At 38.3% G+C, this 21,008-nt stretch overlaps 1 protein-coding gene across 1 annotated transcript in view; it reads right to left on the bottom strand.

Annotated features, from left to right (window-relative positions):
* WWOX (WW domain containing oxidoreductase) overlaps positions 1-21,008 on the bottom strand; it is a gene marked incomplete at its 3' end in the record, with an annotated part of 459,260 nt that overhangs the window by 362,131 nt on the left and 76,121 nt on the right. The window contains exon 6 of the mRNA XM_080351666.1: positions 7,411-7,499. Within this exon, the coding sequence (XP_080207792.1) occupies positions 7,411-7,499 (89 nt within the window). The remainder of the gene's footprint in view (positions 1-7,410; positions 7,500-21,008) is intronic.

Below are 21,008 nucleotides of genomic sequence, written 5' to 3'. Positions count from 1 at the left end.
TAATGAAACATTCAGTTTTGCAATAACCATGGAATGATTTGTTGTTACTGCACGTACTTCCAAACGTATCAATTTCATCTGTACACAGCAAGTACTTGCTACGAAAAAAAAGAAAGCTACAGCTCACAAGGAAGGTCAGTTACTACTTTTATTACATATTTGTGATATTTCCCATTGAAAATGGCTAACTCCTTGGAAAATGTTTTCAGGACCATGGCTGATCATTCAAACAATAAAATACTTCATGCATTTTGAACATTTCGCTTGCCAATGACAACTCCTTGCTCTGTTTTGCCCAGAGATATATGGAGCTGTAACAGAGTTAGAAAGCCCCAGCAGCTGCCTGCTGCCACTCAGACCTGAAAGATTCCACGGTGTGATCAAAATTAATGTGCTTTGACATCCTCTGGGATTTTTGAGGCCTTGGGAACAGCTAATGAAGAAATACAACATTTTCAGACCATAACACAAATTCTTGGATTCTGTGATTAAGACACAGGTGGTATATGCATGGCCTAGCTAATGTCAGCACTAAGGCTTCCATACCCAAGTGCCAGAAGACTCTGCCTTCATGTGTTTTAATTATCTCCTATAGAAAGCCTTTAACTAAACAGACTAAAACCATTTTATCTGTATGTAACTAAATGGCTACTCTTGCCTTATATTTCAGAACTTTTAGAAGACAACTTCAATTAAACACACAGGTCTTCTTAAAAACCATTAAGCTATAATGCTGCAAAATCCTTGTTTTACTTGCAACAGAATAGATTTTAATCAGGCATATCAAGTGATACATATTTTACTTCCTTAGATACTTAATTCAGCTTTCACAGCTGTTGAATTTTATGGAATTTTTTTAGGAAGACAGGGCCCCAAGACTTTATGAGCCATCTTAGACTCAGCTTAGACTTAGGCATGGCTCAAAATGGGAACCAGAACAACCAGTGTGCTGAGCAGAAAGCCATTGGGGGTTACCAAGGTTTCCTCTTTAGGTTACAGTGAAAAGAGTGAAAACTGTCCAAGGTCAAATGTAAGTTCACAAAAATTCGCACAGTTGTATAATAGTCATAAAACTATGTAACAAACGCCTAACAAAATCTTTCTCTTAGTGATATGTAAAAACACTTAATATTTTTGCAGATGCAACTATATATAAAGTTAGGGTGAACTGTCAATCCTATTTTTAATGTGTTCCGAGGCAGGAGATATTTCCACACTCCTGTAGATGAAATGGAAGGTGATCAGGTGAAATGTCACGATCTCTGCCTCCCATAAACGCTGGGAGCTGGTAAGCTTGAGAGATTTTTAATTTAAACAATACTGGAAACAATTTTTGGCTCCACATGACTTGCCACATGTTACCACAACAGTGTAATTGTGTACAAGAGCTTAAAAACTGGATAAAGAAGGGAAAAAAAATATGCAGAAAGCCAATCCCTAGGCTTTAATAAGGCACAGTACTGCTACAATGAGAAAAAAACACATCTTTCACCCAAATATTACTATGCACGTTTCAAATGCACTCAGGCTTTGATCTTATTTAAATTAAAGATACAGTAACTTCTGAACGATGAATGTTTTGACACTTAATTCAATGTGAATATGTTTTGGTACCTCAAAACATACAATGTTGTCCAGAACTTTGTGCCTCGGTGGCACTGTCAGAATGCCAATAGTATTCTGAGTTGAGAAGACAAATATAATACTTCGACTGTTACTAATTTTAATTGACAAAAAGTATTTCCATAAACCTCAAAGAACTAACAGATGTGCACAGTGTCAGAAAATACGTTCAAATTTTGAAAGACAATACGCAGTGGCAATAATCATCTCTGACAGAGATCCATATACTACACAACCATTAAACATGTTGGCATCACTAATAATTTGTTTAAATCATATATTCAGTTTTTCTAGATCTTTTAAGTTAGGTATGCAACAACTTGCTAAACAGATGTCATTTTATATATATATATATATGAATAGAATTTATCACACAATGTCTATGATTTAATTGTGGTTAAACTGGAATTAAACAATGAATCAGCACACATGCAGTATGTCAGGTATAATACATGAAAGGTAGAAAAGCGGTATCCTGGAGTGAATTTTCTGCAGGCTCTGAAGTCTTAATTGCGTCCGCAAGGTCTCAGAGCACTTGTGCTTGGAGTATGAGAAATGAATGTACCCGTAGAGTCTGAGGCCTCGGTTAAGGAGGGCACTGAAAACCCAGCCCTCTCCATTCTGGGTCTCTTAGGGAATTCAGAAGAATTGGTTGAAGTTCCAAATGGAGAATCAGAATTCATAAGTGCTGTGTTTTCCATATTTCTACACACAGCATAAGGGAATGAGCTGTTAGCACGTGCCAATTCTTACCGCCAAAACCAAAAAATATCCTATTTTAAAGTATAGGAAAGTAACTGCAGTGAAAATCTGCATCCTGACATCCCGCTTAACTTTGAATTGCTGCTACCAAATCAGATAATTCTAAGTAGAAGCTGTTGGCAAACACTATTTTATATCTTTGGAGTAATTCATTATTTTTCATTATTTCTTTTTTTTTTTTTTCCTCCTCAAATATTGAGAACATTAAATTGACGTCTTCCTGTTTGGCTGCAGATAACTTTAATTGGAACCAAGCGGCAGCATGTGCTGCTCAAAACTAAAGATGCACATAAAATTTCATGTGTAACTTTACCGCTCCCTTCTGCCTGCTGACTCTCTCGATGGTGGAAGTGTTCCTATGCTCAGGATCAGGCACAGGCCACGGAAACGTGATGGTAAATATTGACAACAGGTAGCAATTTGGGAAATTTTAGAACTGAAACATTAGGGCTGTCCCCCAATTCAACTATGCAGCTTTGAGTCAAATACACGCTGATTAAACTGGGAAATAGACACGCAAGTGTCATATCCACAAATCCGCATTCCTACACAAATACTAAATCCTACAGACCCTGAACCATCAAACACTGATGCTGACTGAATTTAAATGCTACATTGCATGCAAGCACAGGAGGGCAGTCATTTTGTCTATAAAGTGGATTAATACCAACCATAATTCCTCACATCGTGCCCACTCAATGAAGAGGAGATTCAGTTCAGTGTTTTTCAGTTCCAAAAGCCTAATATGAAAAATTAGTTGGTCTGTCTCTTCCAACTGCACAAAAATCAGCTTATGCCAAATCCAGCTTAGCTCAGAACATTATTATAAACAGATCATTTATTTGATTTTCCGTAACAGAGACATTCAACCAACAGCCTGAGCTGGAAACTCGCAGAGGGGAAAGACTAAATACAGATAAAGAAGTTAACTTGAAGAAATCAAGCCATTTAGGTGCACCGAGACCTGTCCCTACTTTAATCCTAATCCTAGCACTGTCTTCACATGGAAGATTGTTCACTCCTGGGGGAAATATCCAGTGGGGAATGTATCTCCAGCCATCAAGCCAGGAATACTAGAAGACAGCCAGAAATCACAGGGAAAACAACAAACAACAACAACCACCACAGAAAGAACAGCATTGCATTTCAAACTACAAGAGAGCCTAAAATTAGTTGGTATTGCTGTAATACAATGAGTTGGCTTTCTCTAAATAATCTTTTCTGTAAATCCTTCATATCTATATTTTACTAAGTTAGATGTCCATTTTCTATATTAGTCACATGGTGTTCATGTTGTACTACAAAGAGTAAGAGGTAGATGAGCCACTGAACAGTTATTGTTTATTCGGTCTCCCAACGCCGACTTTGAAGATCCAAACTAAGTTCTCACGTTTAGGTTATTCTGCCCACGGAACCTTTGTAACGGTAAGAGCAAGAAAAGCTGGAGAGCACTGCATTCATAAGGAAAATTCATGTTCTGCCGTGATCACAGAACTGCAGGATCTAAAACAATCTGCACAACGCTTCTCTCCCAAAGCTTTATTAGAAACTGCGTGCATTAAAAGGAACACGTCTCAGGAAGAGAAACAGCCGTATCAACTCAGTAGCACAGACAACGGAAGAAAATACTTTATTTTATTTTTCTGTTGAGGATGAAGGATTTTCTAGAATATATTTATAGGAATACAGCATAATTTACCAGCGTTTATATACTCTGAGCCCAAATTTTATCTGTAGACAAGGCTGCAACACCTAAGCAATCCAAACAGGAATAAAAGATTCCTATCAAATCTCTCAGAGCATGATAACTTGAAGATGAATCATAATATTTTTACTTTCAAACAAGGAAGTCTTCTTAGCTCTTAAGTACTACTCCAATTTATATTAAATGTTTCTTTCCAGAGCAACTCTTCCCTGTCGTTTATTATTTATGCTTTTCTCGATGCTCCCTCTGTTGCATCATTTGTTTTCTGTAGGCAACCAGCCCCTGTTAAATTCCCGCTGAGCAAAGGATGACATTTCTCCATCCTTCACATAGTTTCCAGAAGCTCTCAAATTCTCAAGCATATTCAAGAAGGGATATTTTTTTTCTCTACAAGTTATTTGAAGACGGCAGGAGATTCACCATCTCAGCAAGTTCCCTCCGCAATTTTCCCTGCAATCCCACCACCACCTTCCCCAGCTGTTATAGGTTTTGATAATTTAAGTCAATGAAATGTAGGGATATTTTTTCTAGAGGAGTTCCGTTCCAGTTTCTCACCCAGGAACCGATCTGTGAACCAATCCTTGAAGATGCTTTTCCAGCAGCTCTCAAGCAGGGAAGAACAGGCTCCCAGGCTGTGACCCGACCATGGTCACACCTCTCTATCTGCTGGCAAAGAGCAGGACCCCGAGCCACAAGGTGTCCCAGAAAAGCAGAATTGCAAAAGGCAAGCAAATCTATTCTGCGTTTCATAAATCCTCACTTATTCGGTCAGGTGTCACCAAGACCAAATGGTTCTATAGAATACCTAAGTGTCCCAGAAAGCACCAGTGGACTGGAGAAAGCAAACAGACAATAAAGCTATCTACAGCCAGAAGCTGAAGGTGTTCAACACTGAATACTAAAGGCCTCTTCATATAATGCATTCCGAGAAATAAAAATACAGATCTTTATTAAAATGTGTGTGTTCACATAAAATTTCTCCTTTCCACTTGAAAATTATTAGTGGGGTTTTTTTTCACCAGAAACCAAAATCTATACAGCTCAGAACTCAAATGAGAGGTGTATAGATGAGAAAAAAAAATAATTCAAAAATCACACTTTATTTGCTTTTCCTAGTACTTTATAGTTTAGGAACTTGTAAGAAAGAAAACTCTGCACTCTTACATAATTCCTACGGTCATTTAGAGGACTTGCAGCTACCTCGTGGGAACTGGGAGAGTATATCACAGTTTGTGATATACAGGTGCATGAAATCAGAGACACCAAAGCCTTTTCAGAACGTGGCGTTACCAGCTGCCAGACTTACCAAAGCACGAAGAACAAGACTCTGTCTGTCACTGAACCCTGCAAGATTTCTTTCAATTGCTCATAAAGCTACTAATGCAAAGGAATCACTGATCTGACAAAAGCCTCCGGACACTACGGCAAAACAAATCAACGAAAAGACAAAAGTATTTAGTGTACATTAAGGCTAGAAAACACACATGGCTGGCATTGTAGTAATAAGATGCTGCTGCCATACAGACTGCTTTTCTGACCATATCCAGACATGGTTAAATCACAAAAAAATGAGAGCCAGAAAGACCTAGTAGGTCTTCCAGTCCGTTCTCCTGCCAGTGCAGATGATTGTAAGGTAACTCTTCTGTATCTGTCCCAGATAAAAGAGCTGGTGCTGCAGGCACTGTGTGGGGTCTGCTTTCCATCCATCCTCAGGCTTTAAGCAAAATATAACTGGAAATTCATTTTGGTCAAAACCCCACAAGTCTCCCAACAGATACAGACCTCAGACTGTCCTGTATGGAGTAGAGTCCTGCCAGACGCACATACACTGAGCACAGATTCAAGACACAAACTTCCCAAGGCTATAAATGCTATTACTCATTTTTCCCAAATAAAATGAGGGTGAAAACATTAGTAAAACCTGCCCGTCACTGACAATGTAGCTTAACAGACCTACGCTGGTTAAACAATGTATGCCTACAGAAGCAAAACAGGTTTTACTGACTCTATATCTTTGCTGATTCTATATGTTCTCACTTTCTACAGTAAGTTCTTTGGTAATAATTGATCTAAGCACGTTCACTTCTAAGGATTTATAAACATGTATAACAACAGAGTAGCTGTGATGACCACGACGTGATGTGCAACACACGAATCAAGAGCTGCATTTGGAACAAGGTTGGTTTTAACCTTTCACTGTACCATATAGTTTTTAAAGACGTGTAGCATATTACAAGCATGAAGAAGCTAAATTAACACACTTATTGTTCTTACATTATGAAATATTATGAAATCAAGTCAGCATTAAAGCAACAATACTGCAAGGATTTGTCTTTCTATTTCAAGGAAGTTTTAATATATGAAGATGGTACATGATAGGAAAATATTGTTATCAAGGATTCTGGCACTAAAGGAACTTGTGTTAGAAGTCAGTTTTGACAATTCTTTGAATAGAAAAGATCTATAAGTACTAAAATGTCATCTCTCTGTCCATGTGAGATTTAGCTTTGGCAGTATTTCAAAAGTGAAAAAACATCCTTTGTTATATATTTTCCCTACGACGATACATTTTCCGAGCTGTCTAAGAGGCCATATTCTCTGGAGAAGTACAGTAAGACGTATACGTGTTACAGAAATATTTGCAGAAAAAAGCTCAGTTTGAATAGTCACAATAATCAATGGGTCAAACTGCGGAAAAAAGTACAAAGTCTGGAATTTATTCTCCAAGAGCTGGCACTTAAAGATTTCAAATCAGTTCTTCAATTTAGAGATTCAAACTAAATTAAACAGAGCATTCGAAAGCCAACCTGATATATCCACATAAATTCGTCCATTGTTAAGTCATGTCATTATCACTCCCTCTCTTTTTGTTTTAATTATTGTCTATTCCAGATGCAGGTCTGGAAAAGGAGCTGTCTGACTCACAGGCCTTTTTTAAAATGCTTTAAAAACAAAAAGAGGGAGAGAAAAGGTGAGAAAAGAAAGCCAGACCAAGAGTGCGCTAATTGCTCATCCCTGAGCTCCTCCAAACCGCTGCAGAACTTACCAAAGCTGCCTGAGCTCCTTTTTATGCAGTTCAGCTTTGGCCTCTTTCACCAGCCACAAGGGTATCGATGCCCCTTTAACGCTGGGGCTGCACATAAGAGATCTGCAATCACTTTTTCTTAAGATGAAAGCAAATGATCTTTAATTTACAGTAAAAAAACTACTGACTGTAGTTCCCGATCAGTCCAGCTACACTGAATTCTGCCAAATGCGCTCAGCTGATAGGGCCGTTCATATAACAAGAAATTATTAGACATAGTTTTCTGCATACTTACAAATTCTTGGATTTGAACGCTTCAGCAAAGTGCTGCACACTCTGAAGAGAAGCAAGGTCTAAGGTCATTGCTTCCACCTTGGCTTTATGCTGCAACAAGAGAAGATATTAGCAAAAGATAAATAACAGCAAGTTTAGTTCCCAGTATCACGTTACAGTAAATGAGTTATGAAACTTGTCCAATTCCCTTGTTTAACATTATAACCCCAAAGTGAATACAAATCATCAAAAAGAATGGACGAGCACCACATTTAGTGCCAAAAGGAGCATTGCCATTTTGTGGTTCTGCTAAAAACATACCCTGTGTCACATATCACTTTATATAATACACTGAAATAGCACGAGGTACTGTTAAGGTTAATAAGGTATCTTTTTTCTTCCATTTAGCTGGTGAAACTTAGGTAACTCATGAAATAAAAAGTAGAGTAAGCATTCTTCTTAATGCATAGTATTTTTTACATGCCACACCAATAGAAAAGTACTCAGTAAATATAAAAAACTGTTAAAATCAAACTTGCACATATTAACTCAAAAGAATCTATTGTTCATAGCGGGTGATCTAAAAACAGTATAAAATGAGTATAGAGAACAACTGATCAGCCTACATAGTTTTTCATTCAATAACAGTTTGCCATAATATCTTCTGAAGACATTGTGCACATACTTAAAATCAGCTTTTCACCTAGAAGAGGATGTGCAATCACACAAAACGACAGGTGTACTTGTAGGTGCTGATGTTACACACTACAAAACAACTCCTCTCAATATTTTCAGCTTTAAGATTCCTGTTCTCAGATCTTTTGAAACATTTATACTCCAAATCTCAGATCAGAATGAACCAAATGTCTATTTTCATTGCAAGCACTGAAGGGAGAATCAAGGGGCTCCTTCAAGCTGCGGTTTGGAACGTGCTCTCCTCTGACTGCAGTTGTGTCCACACTGCAACACCCAACAGGTGTCTGCATTCTTCCACACACACTATATGACATCTGTGATACTCTGCAAAATACCAGCCATCATGGCATATACATCACATAGATTCCCTATGGAGTTACAAACACGTGTATTTCCGCTCCCTCTCGCTTTTAGAGTCACTGCTGCCCAACACCACGTAACGTGTCCTCTACCCAAACCTCAACGTGTCAACTTTCATTCCATTCCACTTAGCTTATTAAGGAAAATTGAAATCAGACAGACTATTAATGTAATTCCAACATGCTTCCTACACCTACATAACAGGCCTGGGTCAGACTGGACATCAGCACTGCTAAAAGAAAGAGTAAGAAAAGATGGTGCAGATGCAGCGTCCCTGTGCAATCACAGGCAGCATGTGGGCAAAGAGGCAGCAGGAGCTCCGTTAGCACCGTGGTGCAGCGAGGCATCTCCTGCAGTGACAAGGTCACACCATGAGCACTTCTGCAGGAGCACAAGGAAGCAGCACACATGGCAAGGCAGGAGCAAGGCGAGCAGAGCACTCCCATTGCCTCCCAAGTTCCAGCAATTCATCTGATCCGCGTGTTTCATCACATCTGGTACTTTTCTCCCTACATCTGCTTTCTATTTTGCTAGCAGCCATTCTGCCCGCTGCAATTACCTTACAGGTTGGGTTTAAATAGAATGTCACTCAAATTCCTTTTGTCCCACTCCAGTCAGACTTAGCAGGACTGCAAAGTAAATACAACTAAAATTTCAACAGGTTCCGTTCCCATCAGGAAGTACCAGTTGACGGAGTCTGAAAATGCTAAACCCGACTTTGTTACAATGAGTTCCTTTACTCCCACAAGATGCACATCATTCTGGAACTCATTTTGTCCCACTGGGTAAATATTTTCTTCTGTTTGATGCTCAGAGACTTGAGAAAGATGCTGCTGCCTTGCATTATGCAACAGAGCTCCATAACAACTTCTCTCCGACTTTGCAGTTCAGAGCTGTTTACTTAATAGAGAAGCAGTGTGCATAGCTGGGTTTATTCTGTTTCTGCTCTGCCCAGTTGAAATATTCGCCTGTCTTTCCCAAGGGCAAAGGGACAAGGATGCTACAAACGCAGGGAGATAAGGGGGGTCAAAAAAGAAGAGAAAACAATCAAATAGTTAACAGAGCGCACCACGGGCTGTTTGTTAGTGGCTGCCCTTGTTAGCTCTGGGGGACACGGGGTCAGCTCCACACAATAGTACTTGGGTAATGCTTTTCCTCCTGGTGCCACCTGGTGTGCTCCTGCTATTGATTCCAAGACAGAAGAGAGGTACCCATGGATTTCAAATTCAAAAAGATAAAAACATATAACAGCCCCAAAATACTTTCAGATATAGACTATAAACAGGCTGAGGTTGGCTTGGATTAATGGATGGACATATTGAAAAATGTAAGAATCAGAAACTTAAAAATACTAAATGAATTACTAAATGTGAGAAACACTTGACTGTTCACCAGCAAATGCAAACTAATTATGTTTGTTCTGTACTGGTTCCACCAACAAAATAAGACCACCTTTCTATTCATACTCCATTTTCTTTGGCCAATAAGATCATTTATTTCAAACAATTTAACGCTACTTCACCTTTTTTCTTTCAGCTTTGACACACAGAAAGTTTCAGAAAAAGACAAAGAAAACTTATGTTAATAAAAGCAAGAAACTGTATCTAAAATGGCCTGAAAAGGGAAAAAAAAAGGTATGCTGTTAGTATTTTTTTCCATTGAAAGGCTTTCCATTTCATTCCCAATTTTCCTGCTCTTACGTCTATGTCATAATTTCGTTTTCAAAAGCTATAAGGCAATGTATGTTCTTCATTATGTAAGAATCTATCCCATCAATGACAAATAGAAGGTTTTCTGTTTCCTTACAGTAGTTTAGTATTACTTTTGTTATAATGTTTTCCCTCTTCTCACCTAAACCTAGGTAACATATTTTGTGGTATTTATAGAAAAAGAAAACATATTTTTAAACAAAAAATGAAACTAAACTCCATTTTTGCTAAAAGGCATCGTAAGTGTAATCCACAGCCAGAACTGACTGTTAATTGTACGCTGCAAATCCTGATCTAACGTGTCATAATTGTATTATGCTCATGTCTTTCACCATTTCACTTCAAATATTTTCAGTACTGAATTATGCCTCATTTTATGTTGTGAAGTCTTAAATGGGACTTGTCACTTTCCCAAATACAGAAGCCAAGTCTTAAAGCTGACATTGTCAAATCAACACGCTAAGGCGGAAAACTCCAGAACTTTTAATATTCAATCAAAAAAAACCCATTGGTGCTCCCTCTACTACTTTATTTTCAATTACATGATTTAAGGGGAGACTAAATAACAGAATGAGTGTAGAATAATTTAAAGATCTCACTTCTAAATCACAGGATCATTACTACATGGTGCCATTGAGAGCCTCTGCAAAACAAGCTGGTGGCCCCGCTGCAGATCCCCGGCACTAATGACCCAACCGTGTCCAAAACCTCTTTCACAACTCGAGTCGCTTCACAAACGGGCCAAAAGGAGAACAGACACAAGGGGAGACGTGCTCCTGCTGTCCCCTGAGCCCTGTGCAAACAAGGTCCACCAGAATGCAGCGGAACGGTGCTTTGGGTTGGGGAGCATTCGCGGCTCAAGAAGCCCAAAGAGCAGCTCAAGGCTGACAAAGTCCGGGCAACACCAGCAAGTCTGTGAAGAAACAGCTGAAGGTGCCTCATTTACGGTTCCTAACAAGTCCCCTTCTAAACACAACACATGGACACCTTGAAAAGCGCGAAGAAAAGAGTTTTAGCTTGTATTTGACAATTTTACACCCCACTGGACAAGCATTTTATCAATATCTTCAGGTAAGTTTAATTACTCTCAATAACATCAGAAAACAGTTTGTTTAGTTTTGTATGCAATATGCTCCCTATTGGAGCAAAAATATTAAAAATGCTTAAGTGCCATTGGTTATATTTTGCACTCACGCTAGAAAAACGCTTATTGAGCCAGAAACTAACAAGAAAGTGAGAACATCCAGAAAGCCAGCAATTTCCTTATATGCAATGTGCTCGCCTTACAGCTTAAAAACTGTTCAAAAATGAACACTGCATGGCAGAGCAGTTTGGCAGTAAACATGATTGTGCATTTGTGTCTTGATATTGGAGAAGGAGCCTTTTTTCATAGTGATTTTTTCATTCAAATCTAAGTGATGATTTACGTTAAATATAGGTAAAGCATAGCTACATTTTCCTGAAGGATTGCGAGGAAGTGAAGAGCAGTACAATAAGTTGAAGCATAAAAGCTTTCTCTGTCATAATATTTATTATAATGGCATATAAAATAGCTGAAATAAATAATAGATGACTAAAAGTAAATTCATATGATAAAGAATCTTTCAGCAGACACCATTACTTCTGACTGCTCCAGTTTCATACAGAGTTGAAGAGTCTTAATAAATATGCCGTAGCCCCTGTATCTTATGTAAGTATAAGTCATTTTCTAGGGGCTTACTTAAAATGTAACACACTGGACAGCAGGTAATTTACTGTATAATTTTACTCTCAAAAATATCACGTATATATCTTCAACATTTAAAAGCTCTTAACTCAGAAAAGAATACATAGCACAACAACAAAAAACATCTGACTTTGAGTGACTGAAAACACAATAAATTGGTAAAAAGCAGTTTAATTCGATAAAGAAAAATCTTGATGACAACAGCTTGGAATGCAAATAGTTCCTATATGCAGCGTGAAAAACATAAAATCTTTAGAAAAAAAAAGACATTGACAACAAAGCTGATGAAAAATCTATGTGATTACCTTAAGTCAAGTAAACAAATAGCCAAAACTCAGCATATGACAAGCAGTGCCCAAATAAACCCATATTTCCATGTTGAGGACAAAGCAGAGGATGTTTTAGAAGCACACCTGACAGTTTGACACACGGCTTATGACAGTCAATAGCCGGTGCCATGCACTATTTATGGAGGCACATAATAGGGAAAAAGGCTTTCACTCAGGATTAGGACTGTAAATAATATTGTCCCTAACGCAGGCAACATTTGGCACTTGGCGCACAATTGTGTAAGTAATGCCAGTCCCATCTTGCTGTGTGCTCTGGATGCTGTGCAGCTACTGCCCATGGAACTGAATGGGACAGATGAGTCAAAGCACTTGGACAGCAACCCAACATACGTGCTAGATGCTCTGATAATACATTCTTTGCTACATTTGTTATACCTTAATAATGTTCATTAGAAGACACCATGGCGGAACAATTTTACAGTATTTTTTCAAGTTTTGTTTTTTTGCCCACTCAGCAATTTCTATACAGTACTTTCAAATTTTCACTAACTTTATGCGAGAGAAGGCAGTACATGACCCAAATCCATTTCCTAAATATTAATTATTTTATTAACCCATATGCGTGATGTACAAGGAAATAGCTGAAACTGACTCTGATTTTTCACAAAAAGAGAGAAGAACATATTTTTTCATCTCTGATTTTTGTGAAAAATCAGAAAGAAAATTTATTCAGTAATACTTCATTTCATTATTTCCCAATGTACTTGTTCTACCTGTATTTTGGTTGTAATTTACTGGTGCAAATTTTTCCACAATGCATCTTGCTCCATGCTGCCAAACCTGGTTTTGTAAAGCCTGGCTCTTCCTAAGTAACTAGATCTTCACGTTCTCCAGGAAAATGCAATTCCTGCAGGGTTTGCTGTCAACCAGGGCAAGTGAGCAGCATACACGGATAAGACCCAATGGGTCGGTACAAGCCTGCAAATTGCTGCGATTACTGACCATTCTTGGACCTACATTTTATGATGAAGAACATCTATTTTTCCCCTTGTCTCTGTCCCTTGTCCAGAACATTTATGGATGTTTGGCAGAGAAGGGTGTTTAGCTGTTTGGCTCCATCTACAACTTAGTGCGCTAAGAGGCCTCTTCAGAACAACCCAAAGCCCTGGAGCTGCAGTAGGATTGTGCAGCAAATAAACGTATTAAAGTCGCAATGGCGCTTCTCCACATAGGATCGTCTGGAACAAACACCCGAGTCCGAGATTTTACTGTTGAGCTCAGTCGGGCTGTAAAAGCAACAAAGAAGTCTGGATCCTCCTTCAAATGGAGATTAAAGGCAACAAATGAGCCACTGAAATTCTGAAGAGACATGGGAGAGCGATAAAGATGAGCTGATACGAAGGAGTTCGGTTTCTCAAAATGCCAGGCACCAACCCAACATTTGGTCCTCACGTTGAAACCGATCACTATTCACAGTAATATTTTTCCTGTTTCCAATTTACCTATACCTATAACTTAATGTCACAAATACAACAATATGACTAAACACACTCTAGGTGTATTTAAGTTGGACATTACAGGCCTTTCTCGGTCATGCAATAGTAATTTTATATTCCCCAATAATATAAAACTGCATCGTTCTATTAATAGATGTCTATACCCAAAAAGAAATACACTTATTCACTTCTTTGTGGTTGATTAATTTTTCAGATTGTAATATCTTTTTAAAATAAATCTTCTGTCATAAATAGCGCTACAATAAGCAACAATGTTATTTCACAATCTTTACATTAGTTCGCTCGCAGATCAATATCTCTGTACATTTGGCCTTTCATATCTTCTGAAGATAATTATGAAGGAAAACAGGGAAAACATCTGCATTTCTTTCTGAAATGAATATCTTCAGAGAAGTAAACTATGCCACAGCAATCCTAAATCATGTTTAAGAACAGTAAGAGAAGTCGGTCTCCTAAAATTATTTCTTCCTTAACCAGAGAGAACAAAACACCACCCATAAAGATTACTAGACTATAATTTCAGAATGTTTCAATTGCTGGGCTCTAAATGCCCCTGATTCTCTCGCACGTAGGCAGGACACATCTGCTTCAACAACAAGAAATTACATGCACTTTAGAAGAAATATCTACCGTAGTTTTGGCAACAGGAGTTGATCTCTCAATGTACAACAACTGTGGGTACTTACTTGGGAGGCTACTTTTAGCTGATTTTTTTCTTTCCCTGGATATAGATCATCTCTTTCCCTCTCCAAATGCCCTTTCCTGTAAAGCTCATTTGAATTTATCTTGGGGAATCTGGGATAATCTTGGCAATACATCACATATATATGGTTTACTATTCTAACAAACATATCTCCTTGTTTACAGAACAATCGAGGGAGCCTGGGAACACGTAAGCCAACCTCGGCTCTGCAGAGCCTCCTATTCAAATGCTTTCAATTCTCTTCATTCCGCAAGATTTGCGCTGATAGCAGAACACGTTTTCCAAAACTGCAACAAGCAAACAGCATTGGAGTAATTTAGAGATAATTTAGACTTTGTTTCCTTTTAAAAAGTTGCTCAATTTGAAGTTTTTAAGATTAAATAAATCCAGCTTCTGGGTTGCTGAGAAATATGCAATGGAGGAGGCAAATAGGGTAATGGACTTGCTGGGAACGGCAGGAAAAACAGTGTTTCTAAACACATTAAACCAGTAACATCCCTACTGCAAAATAATATTATTGTTAATTAGCCATCAAATTAAAGATAGGCTGTTCCCTTATACATACCTATGCTGATGTATAAAACTTAGAGCAGGATTTCATGGACAGTTTTTACACAGAGGAAACGTTAGCATCCCTACTACGGATGACAAACAAGAGGAGAAAAGCACGATGGTTAAAAGGGCAACAATGTTTAAGTAAATACAAAATGAACCCTTTTTCCCTGTTCTCTCATGATCCATAATCATAAGCTATGTTGTTGCCTGAAAGTGCAGACATGCACTGTGCAGTGCATTAATCCTTCAAACACTAACAGATGCTGGCAGGGATTTAGGCTGGAATGTATTTACAAAGTGACAAATTATGTTCCGTATTATACAGAGAGAGAAAGAGCATCCACAAATAGGCTGATAAATGTCAGCTGCAGTCACGACAAACGGTTTATTTTTATTATACTGTAACCACAAATGTTTTTTTGCAGGGAGGCCCAAAGATTTATTTGTTGCAGGAAAAAACAAGATTATATATGACACAAAGTAATAACTGTGAGATCCCTGATGTTCTGGGCAGCTTGCCCTCCTGGAAGCTACGTTCACTTTGAAAAATGTTGCTTAAAAATGGTATGTTATATGACACAAAATAAATAGTCCATAAATCTGTATTGAAACAACTATAACTAATAATTAAAGACAGTCTTAGGGCACGGCTTCTACAAGTTAAAAGGAAAACATACTATTTCCTTTAGTGGAATGCTGAAAATTAACATTAAAATATATCTGAAGAAATTGTTTTAAATTAAAGTCAAAGTGCTATAATTGCTGGATGGAAGCAACGTATATTTTAAATGTGGTCACAGGGTGCTTCATAAACATTTAGTGCAGCACAATTAGTTGGCAGAATAGTGACGTCTGCAGGTTTCCAAATGCACTGCAGTTGTTTTGAGGTACGTCAAAGCTTCCCAAGAGATTTCAGGTAGAGTTCTCTCCCCCCACTCTTAATAATAGGAAAATACCAATATTGGTGAGGTTAAAAGTCATCACTTCTTTAATTAGGAATAATTTCAGGATGCTTCAACAAAAGTAGAAATAAATACATGCTATAAATGAAGACATGAAAGAACTGAATAAGGCATTTTAATTGGCAGTTCACAGTTACAATCTCCCAGCTTTAAACAATATAGAATATTTGTCTTATAGCACAGCATCCTCAGAAAACAATAAACAAGTCCAAATTCTCTTGTTTCCATAACAGCCCCCATTCCCTAGCAAAGACACACACTGGAATGGTCACATAGATACCGGCGTCATTTTAGAAAGTGAAACAAAAGGGCTGAATCACATTAGTAAAGACTTCTTGTACAAGTAAGGGTTGGCAGGATCAGGTTGTTAATATACACTCAATATACACCACATAGACCTGGAAAAAAAATATTAAGTCTTTCTGCATGCACAAGAAAATATCAGATGTATTGGGAGAGTACTGGGACATGGGAACCTGGCATTTGTCATCACAAAAGGAGGAAGTTTTCTCCTGTTTCCTTTCTAAAGAAATAAGATTGCATGACAAAGGAAATATGAATAATATAAACTCAAAGGCTGGAATGAAATTTCTGTGCAAACAGGGCCGATCTCAGGAATCAAACACATCATTAAACAGATAATGTAATCTCAGGTTTATCTAAAACCCTGGGCTCAAAGCCCAGCCCGTGCAGTGCGGATGCGCTGAGCTGCGGCACCCAGACCAACAGGAGGGGTCACCAGCCCACGGCCCCGCTTCCAATCATTAAGAAAGTTTAAAACGGGTTTAACGTAAATGCGACTGAAGTCCAAAATCAAATGTCTTAAGCACCATCAACGTGAAAAGCTCTAAAATTTTCATTTACTAAATATGCATGATTTTTCTAATAAAATTCTTATCTCTAGATAAAAAAGTACTCCAGAATGTCATTGTCTCATGCAATAATATAGAGGGAGAGTTGACAGTCACCTAGCATTATACTTACTGCAGTACTTACTTCCTAAATACATGTTGCAAATGAACAATATAGCGACAATGATGGAGAATATGCCTTAAAAATTACATTCTTACCGGTGTTTGTACATATAAAACAAGAAAGTGCTGTCATTACAGCAAGTAAAGCAGCAGAAAGAGCCTAATAACAACCTAAAGTATTCGCCTGAAGAATAGGTGTGCAAGACTGATATAAATGCTTCATAGATAAGAGGGAGGGGGAAACAAGGAAGGAAAAACACAACAACAAACAAAGCAAAACCAAACCAAACCAAACCCGAAGCCACCAAGCACCACTGCCTTTCCCCTTCATAACAGAAGCAAAACCAACCGCAAAGAGCTGAACATGGGGAGAAGCAGCACAGGGTGGTGAGTGACACCCTCCCACCGCACAGAAGGGCTTTCAGATGCTTTCTGCAGCGTTCATGTCACCTTTTAATGTAGTCATTCAATTATTAAATCGTTTTTCATTTAACAGATATTGTTATGTAGCTAAATAATTGGCACGTATTCTACCTTAAATTTTTGCTTTTTAAGCATATAGCTCAGGCTTTTCCCAGTTTTAAGGTAAATACTGACCGTACCTACCTGAGCACCTGAAAAAATAGCAGCTACTGTGTATCTTACCCATATGCCGCATGCAAAAATGGAAAACGTATTAAAAACAAAATTCAAAAAGAAAATTTCCAAGCAGATGTTTATAAACAGAAGGTAACGGATAAAAACCCAAACACAATGCTGCATTATGATACATGATTCACTGATGAACCCATTGGAACTACAGCAAAAAGCCCTGCTGGAAAACGTCCAGAAATTAAAAGGTGCAAACAAGCTGCCTAATACCCTTGCGTAGACTGAATTCTTATGAAGAAAATAAAGTTTATTGTCTGGAAACAGAGAAAGCATGAGGAAAGCACTAAAGCAATGGAGGTGAACAATTAGACAGATGTTCACTTAAGGAAATAAAGAGAACAGAAGAAGCCATCACTGAGGAATTTTACGAGAATACTGACAACTCTGCACCTCATCAAGGGCACTGGTAAAGTTAAAGCCACTGAAGCCATTTCTGCTCAACTCCAGCATAACTGCTGACCTTGCACAAGTCTGCATTTAGCAAATGTGGCTTAGGAAAATAGCATTATACTTCGCATTTTACTATTTTTTCCCAAAGTCCATCTATATACTGTACTGTATGTTTCAAGAAAATTAGCTTCATTTCCTTGTATAGTATTACATACACTCCGATTTTTTTGTCCTAACTATGCTCAGGTATCAGGAAAACCTGTATTTAAAAAGCTTGTGTCATTTAAGTAAAATTAAATAGCATCAGTTACATCTGATCTCCATAAACATGTATACGCAAATAGCTGGAATGCTTTTGCTTAATATGATTATAGATATTTCTAAAATAGCCAGGAGTTTGCATAATACACAATATGTCAATCTGTACGTGTTTTAAAGCTTTTGGCATTTAACTACTGAGAGAATAACAGAGAAAAAGTAGATTTTGTTGATAAACTGTCTGGTAGAGCAAAAAAAATATGGACATACATGCAGGCAAAAGGAGAAGGAATTTATAATAGGAGGTAAGATTTTGGCAAGGACATAAGTTGTACTTTTCAGTGCTTGTGCAGGCGGAGGTACAAATGTAATGTGTTCCATACACTTATCTCTATTGTTTCACATCTCATTTCAAAACTGTTTGGCTTATGATAACACCTCTTCTGCAGATTTTCAGAAAAAAAACAACGTCCAAATCTCAAGTGCATGACTGATCTCTCCCATTCTTTATCTACTCGTATATTTTCGAAAATGACTGTCAAAGGAATCAGAAACTGTAGCTCAGCAGCAGGAACCCAACTTTCAACACTTTTTATGTGCAGTGTTTGCTTCCCACAACACTCATCCCTTGTTCCTGACCCGCAAATACAAACACGACACCCTCACCTCCGTCACCCAGTACCGGGTACACAACTGCCACAAGTGACATCTCCCGTTACCCAAGCGCCAAAGAATTGTCACCAGCATTGGAAGCCGGACATAAACTTGTTCTGTAACATCAGCAGCATAAATACTTCGGGTAGCAGGTTTTAGAGATAGAGAGGAAGTACTAATTAAAAGCTATGTCCCCATCTAAATATTGCTTGTACACCAAGAAAAAACAAATCATGTGCAGATTTGTATTAAATACTCCTGTTCTTTGCCAGTGTCGGACTGCCAGCAGTCCCGCTCGCATAAAGGGACGGCTCGGCCATTGCAACGGGTTTGCACCTTTCACAGGATCACAGAATGTCAGGGGTCGGAAGGGACCTGGAAAGCTCGTCAGCCACTCCTCCCAGCTTGGTGTCATCAGCAAACCTGCTGACAGTCACTCTATTCCCTCGTCCAAATCGTTGATGAGTATATTGAATAATAGCGGCCCCAGCACTGCCCCTGAGGCACTGCACTAGATACTGGCCTCAACTGGACTCATCATCATAAACAAACATCATAATTTGCATCTCTATAAATTTAAGCCAATAACCTGCAGTACTATCTACAAGCAGTTTGAAGCCAGTCCTACCAAAACCCATTGATCACCAAACAGCCCCCGGCAGCCGCGTCTGTTCTCCCACCAGACTGAAGAACTAAATACAAAGTCAGGAATGAGAGGCTTGTCATTTTTTAACTTCTTTTACTCTTCTAATGGTATAAACTTGTTCACTTTGCCACTTTTGAAGACATAAGCAAACTTGTCAAGGAAATCTAGAACAAATTCCACCCTTTTGCTCTAGAAGAAATGTCAACTTCCAAGAAGTTACAGCAGCCCCCTTTCCACCGATGCTCACATCAATAGCATCTTAAATAACGCAGTTATCACTAAAGTCAGCTACAAACCTCAGTCGAAATGCAAAATCACATTTGTTCCGTAGAAATTTTAAAAGTTCATTTTTGATGTGGAAGCTGAATTTGCACCTTTATAGCAACTATGATCATTTTACGCAATGTAATGCTTAAAGCAATCAAGACTATGTAGTTTTTATACAAAACCCCACAGTTCCTATGCTGTGCTCCACAGACTATATAGTTAATAGAATCCTACTGTCCTTACGTTATTTTCGGATAAAACCTTCATAGCCAGGATGTACCTTATAAAAGGTTTTCAGAGCTGACCGTGACACACAAGCGCCATGAACTACAGAATTCAATCTGTTTTCTCACATACATGAAGCTGAAAAGCCCATGGCCACTGACGGTTTCTATTTCTAACTACATGGCCAACAAAGTTAAGTGCAAATAGCCCTGTTCTCCCCTCCCACCAAACCATGTGGCACAATTGTTGAGTCTTTTTTCTTTTACTTCATTCTGTCTTCTCCAATCGAGATGGCAAATCCGACCAGTTAAAGAACACTGCATTGCACAAGGTAACATGCAGCATTTTGAGGCATGACTCACTAATTCTCACAGGTCCATGGGAGAGGATATGCCAACAAGATAAGGCAGAGAAGGTTTATATTTATAAGACTTTGATTAAGTAGGCAATTTTCGGGGGTTTTAGGCTAAAGGAAAATGAAAAGTCTCCAAAAGTACTGAGTTTTGTTGGAAAAAAAAAAAAAAACAACAGCATCCCTATAATCAATTAAATCCATGGCTTATTTAATAAGTGAAATTATCCAGCAATGAAAAATGTCATCCATGAAGTAGATGAGGCAATAAGCATGTGCAAGCCAACCATTTAGATGCCTTTTAACACTTGTAAGCATTTGGTTTCAATTAGGTTTTCCAAATGCCTCATGCTATGGTGCTGGACCTCTCAAAAACAAATCAATATAAAGAGATGAGAGATAAACCTGAGCTGGTTCTCAGAACCGCATTAAAAGCTATGCAATAACTTTCTAAAAGTATTAAGTTTTAACTTGGGTTTGTTTGTTCCTGAGGGACACGATGACTATCTACCTAAAAATAAAGTTCCACCAAGTAAGTACTAGAGCTGTATAAGGACATGGTACCATTTACAGACCTGGCTCCGAATTTCCAAACCTCAATTTGGTAATTTAGCACGTTGAAGCAAGTACCTATTTGCTTTTTTCAAGGTAAACAGCTTGGTAAATCTGACTCATGTACACTTTT

Source organism: Nesoenas mayeri, assembly GCF_963082525.1.
Source record: "Nesoenas mayeri genome assembly, chromosome: 12".
NCBI lineage: Eukaryota > Metazoa > Chordata > Aves > Columbiformes > Columbidae > Nesoenas > Nesoenas mayeri.
This window is presented reverse-complemented; position numbering and strand designations above follow the sequence as displayed.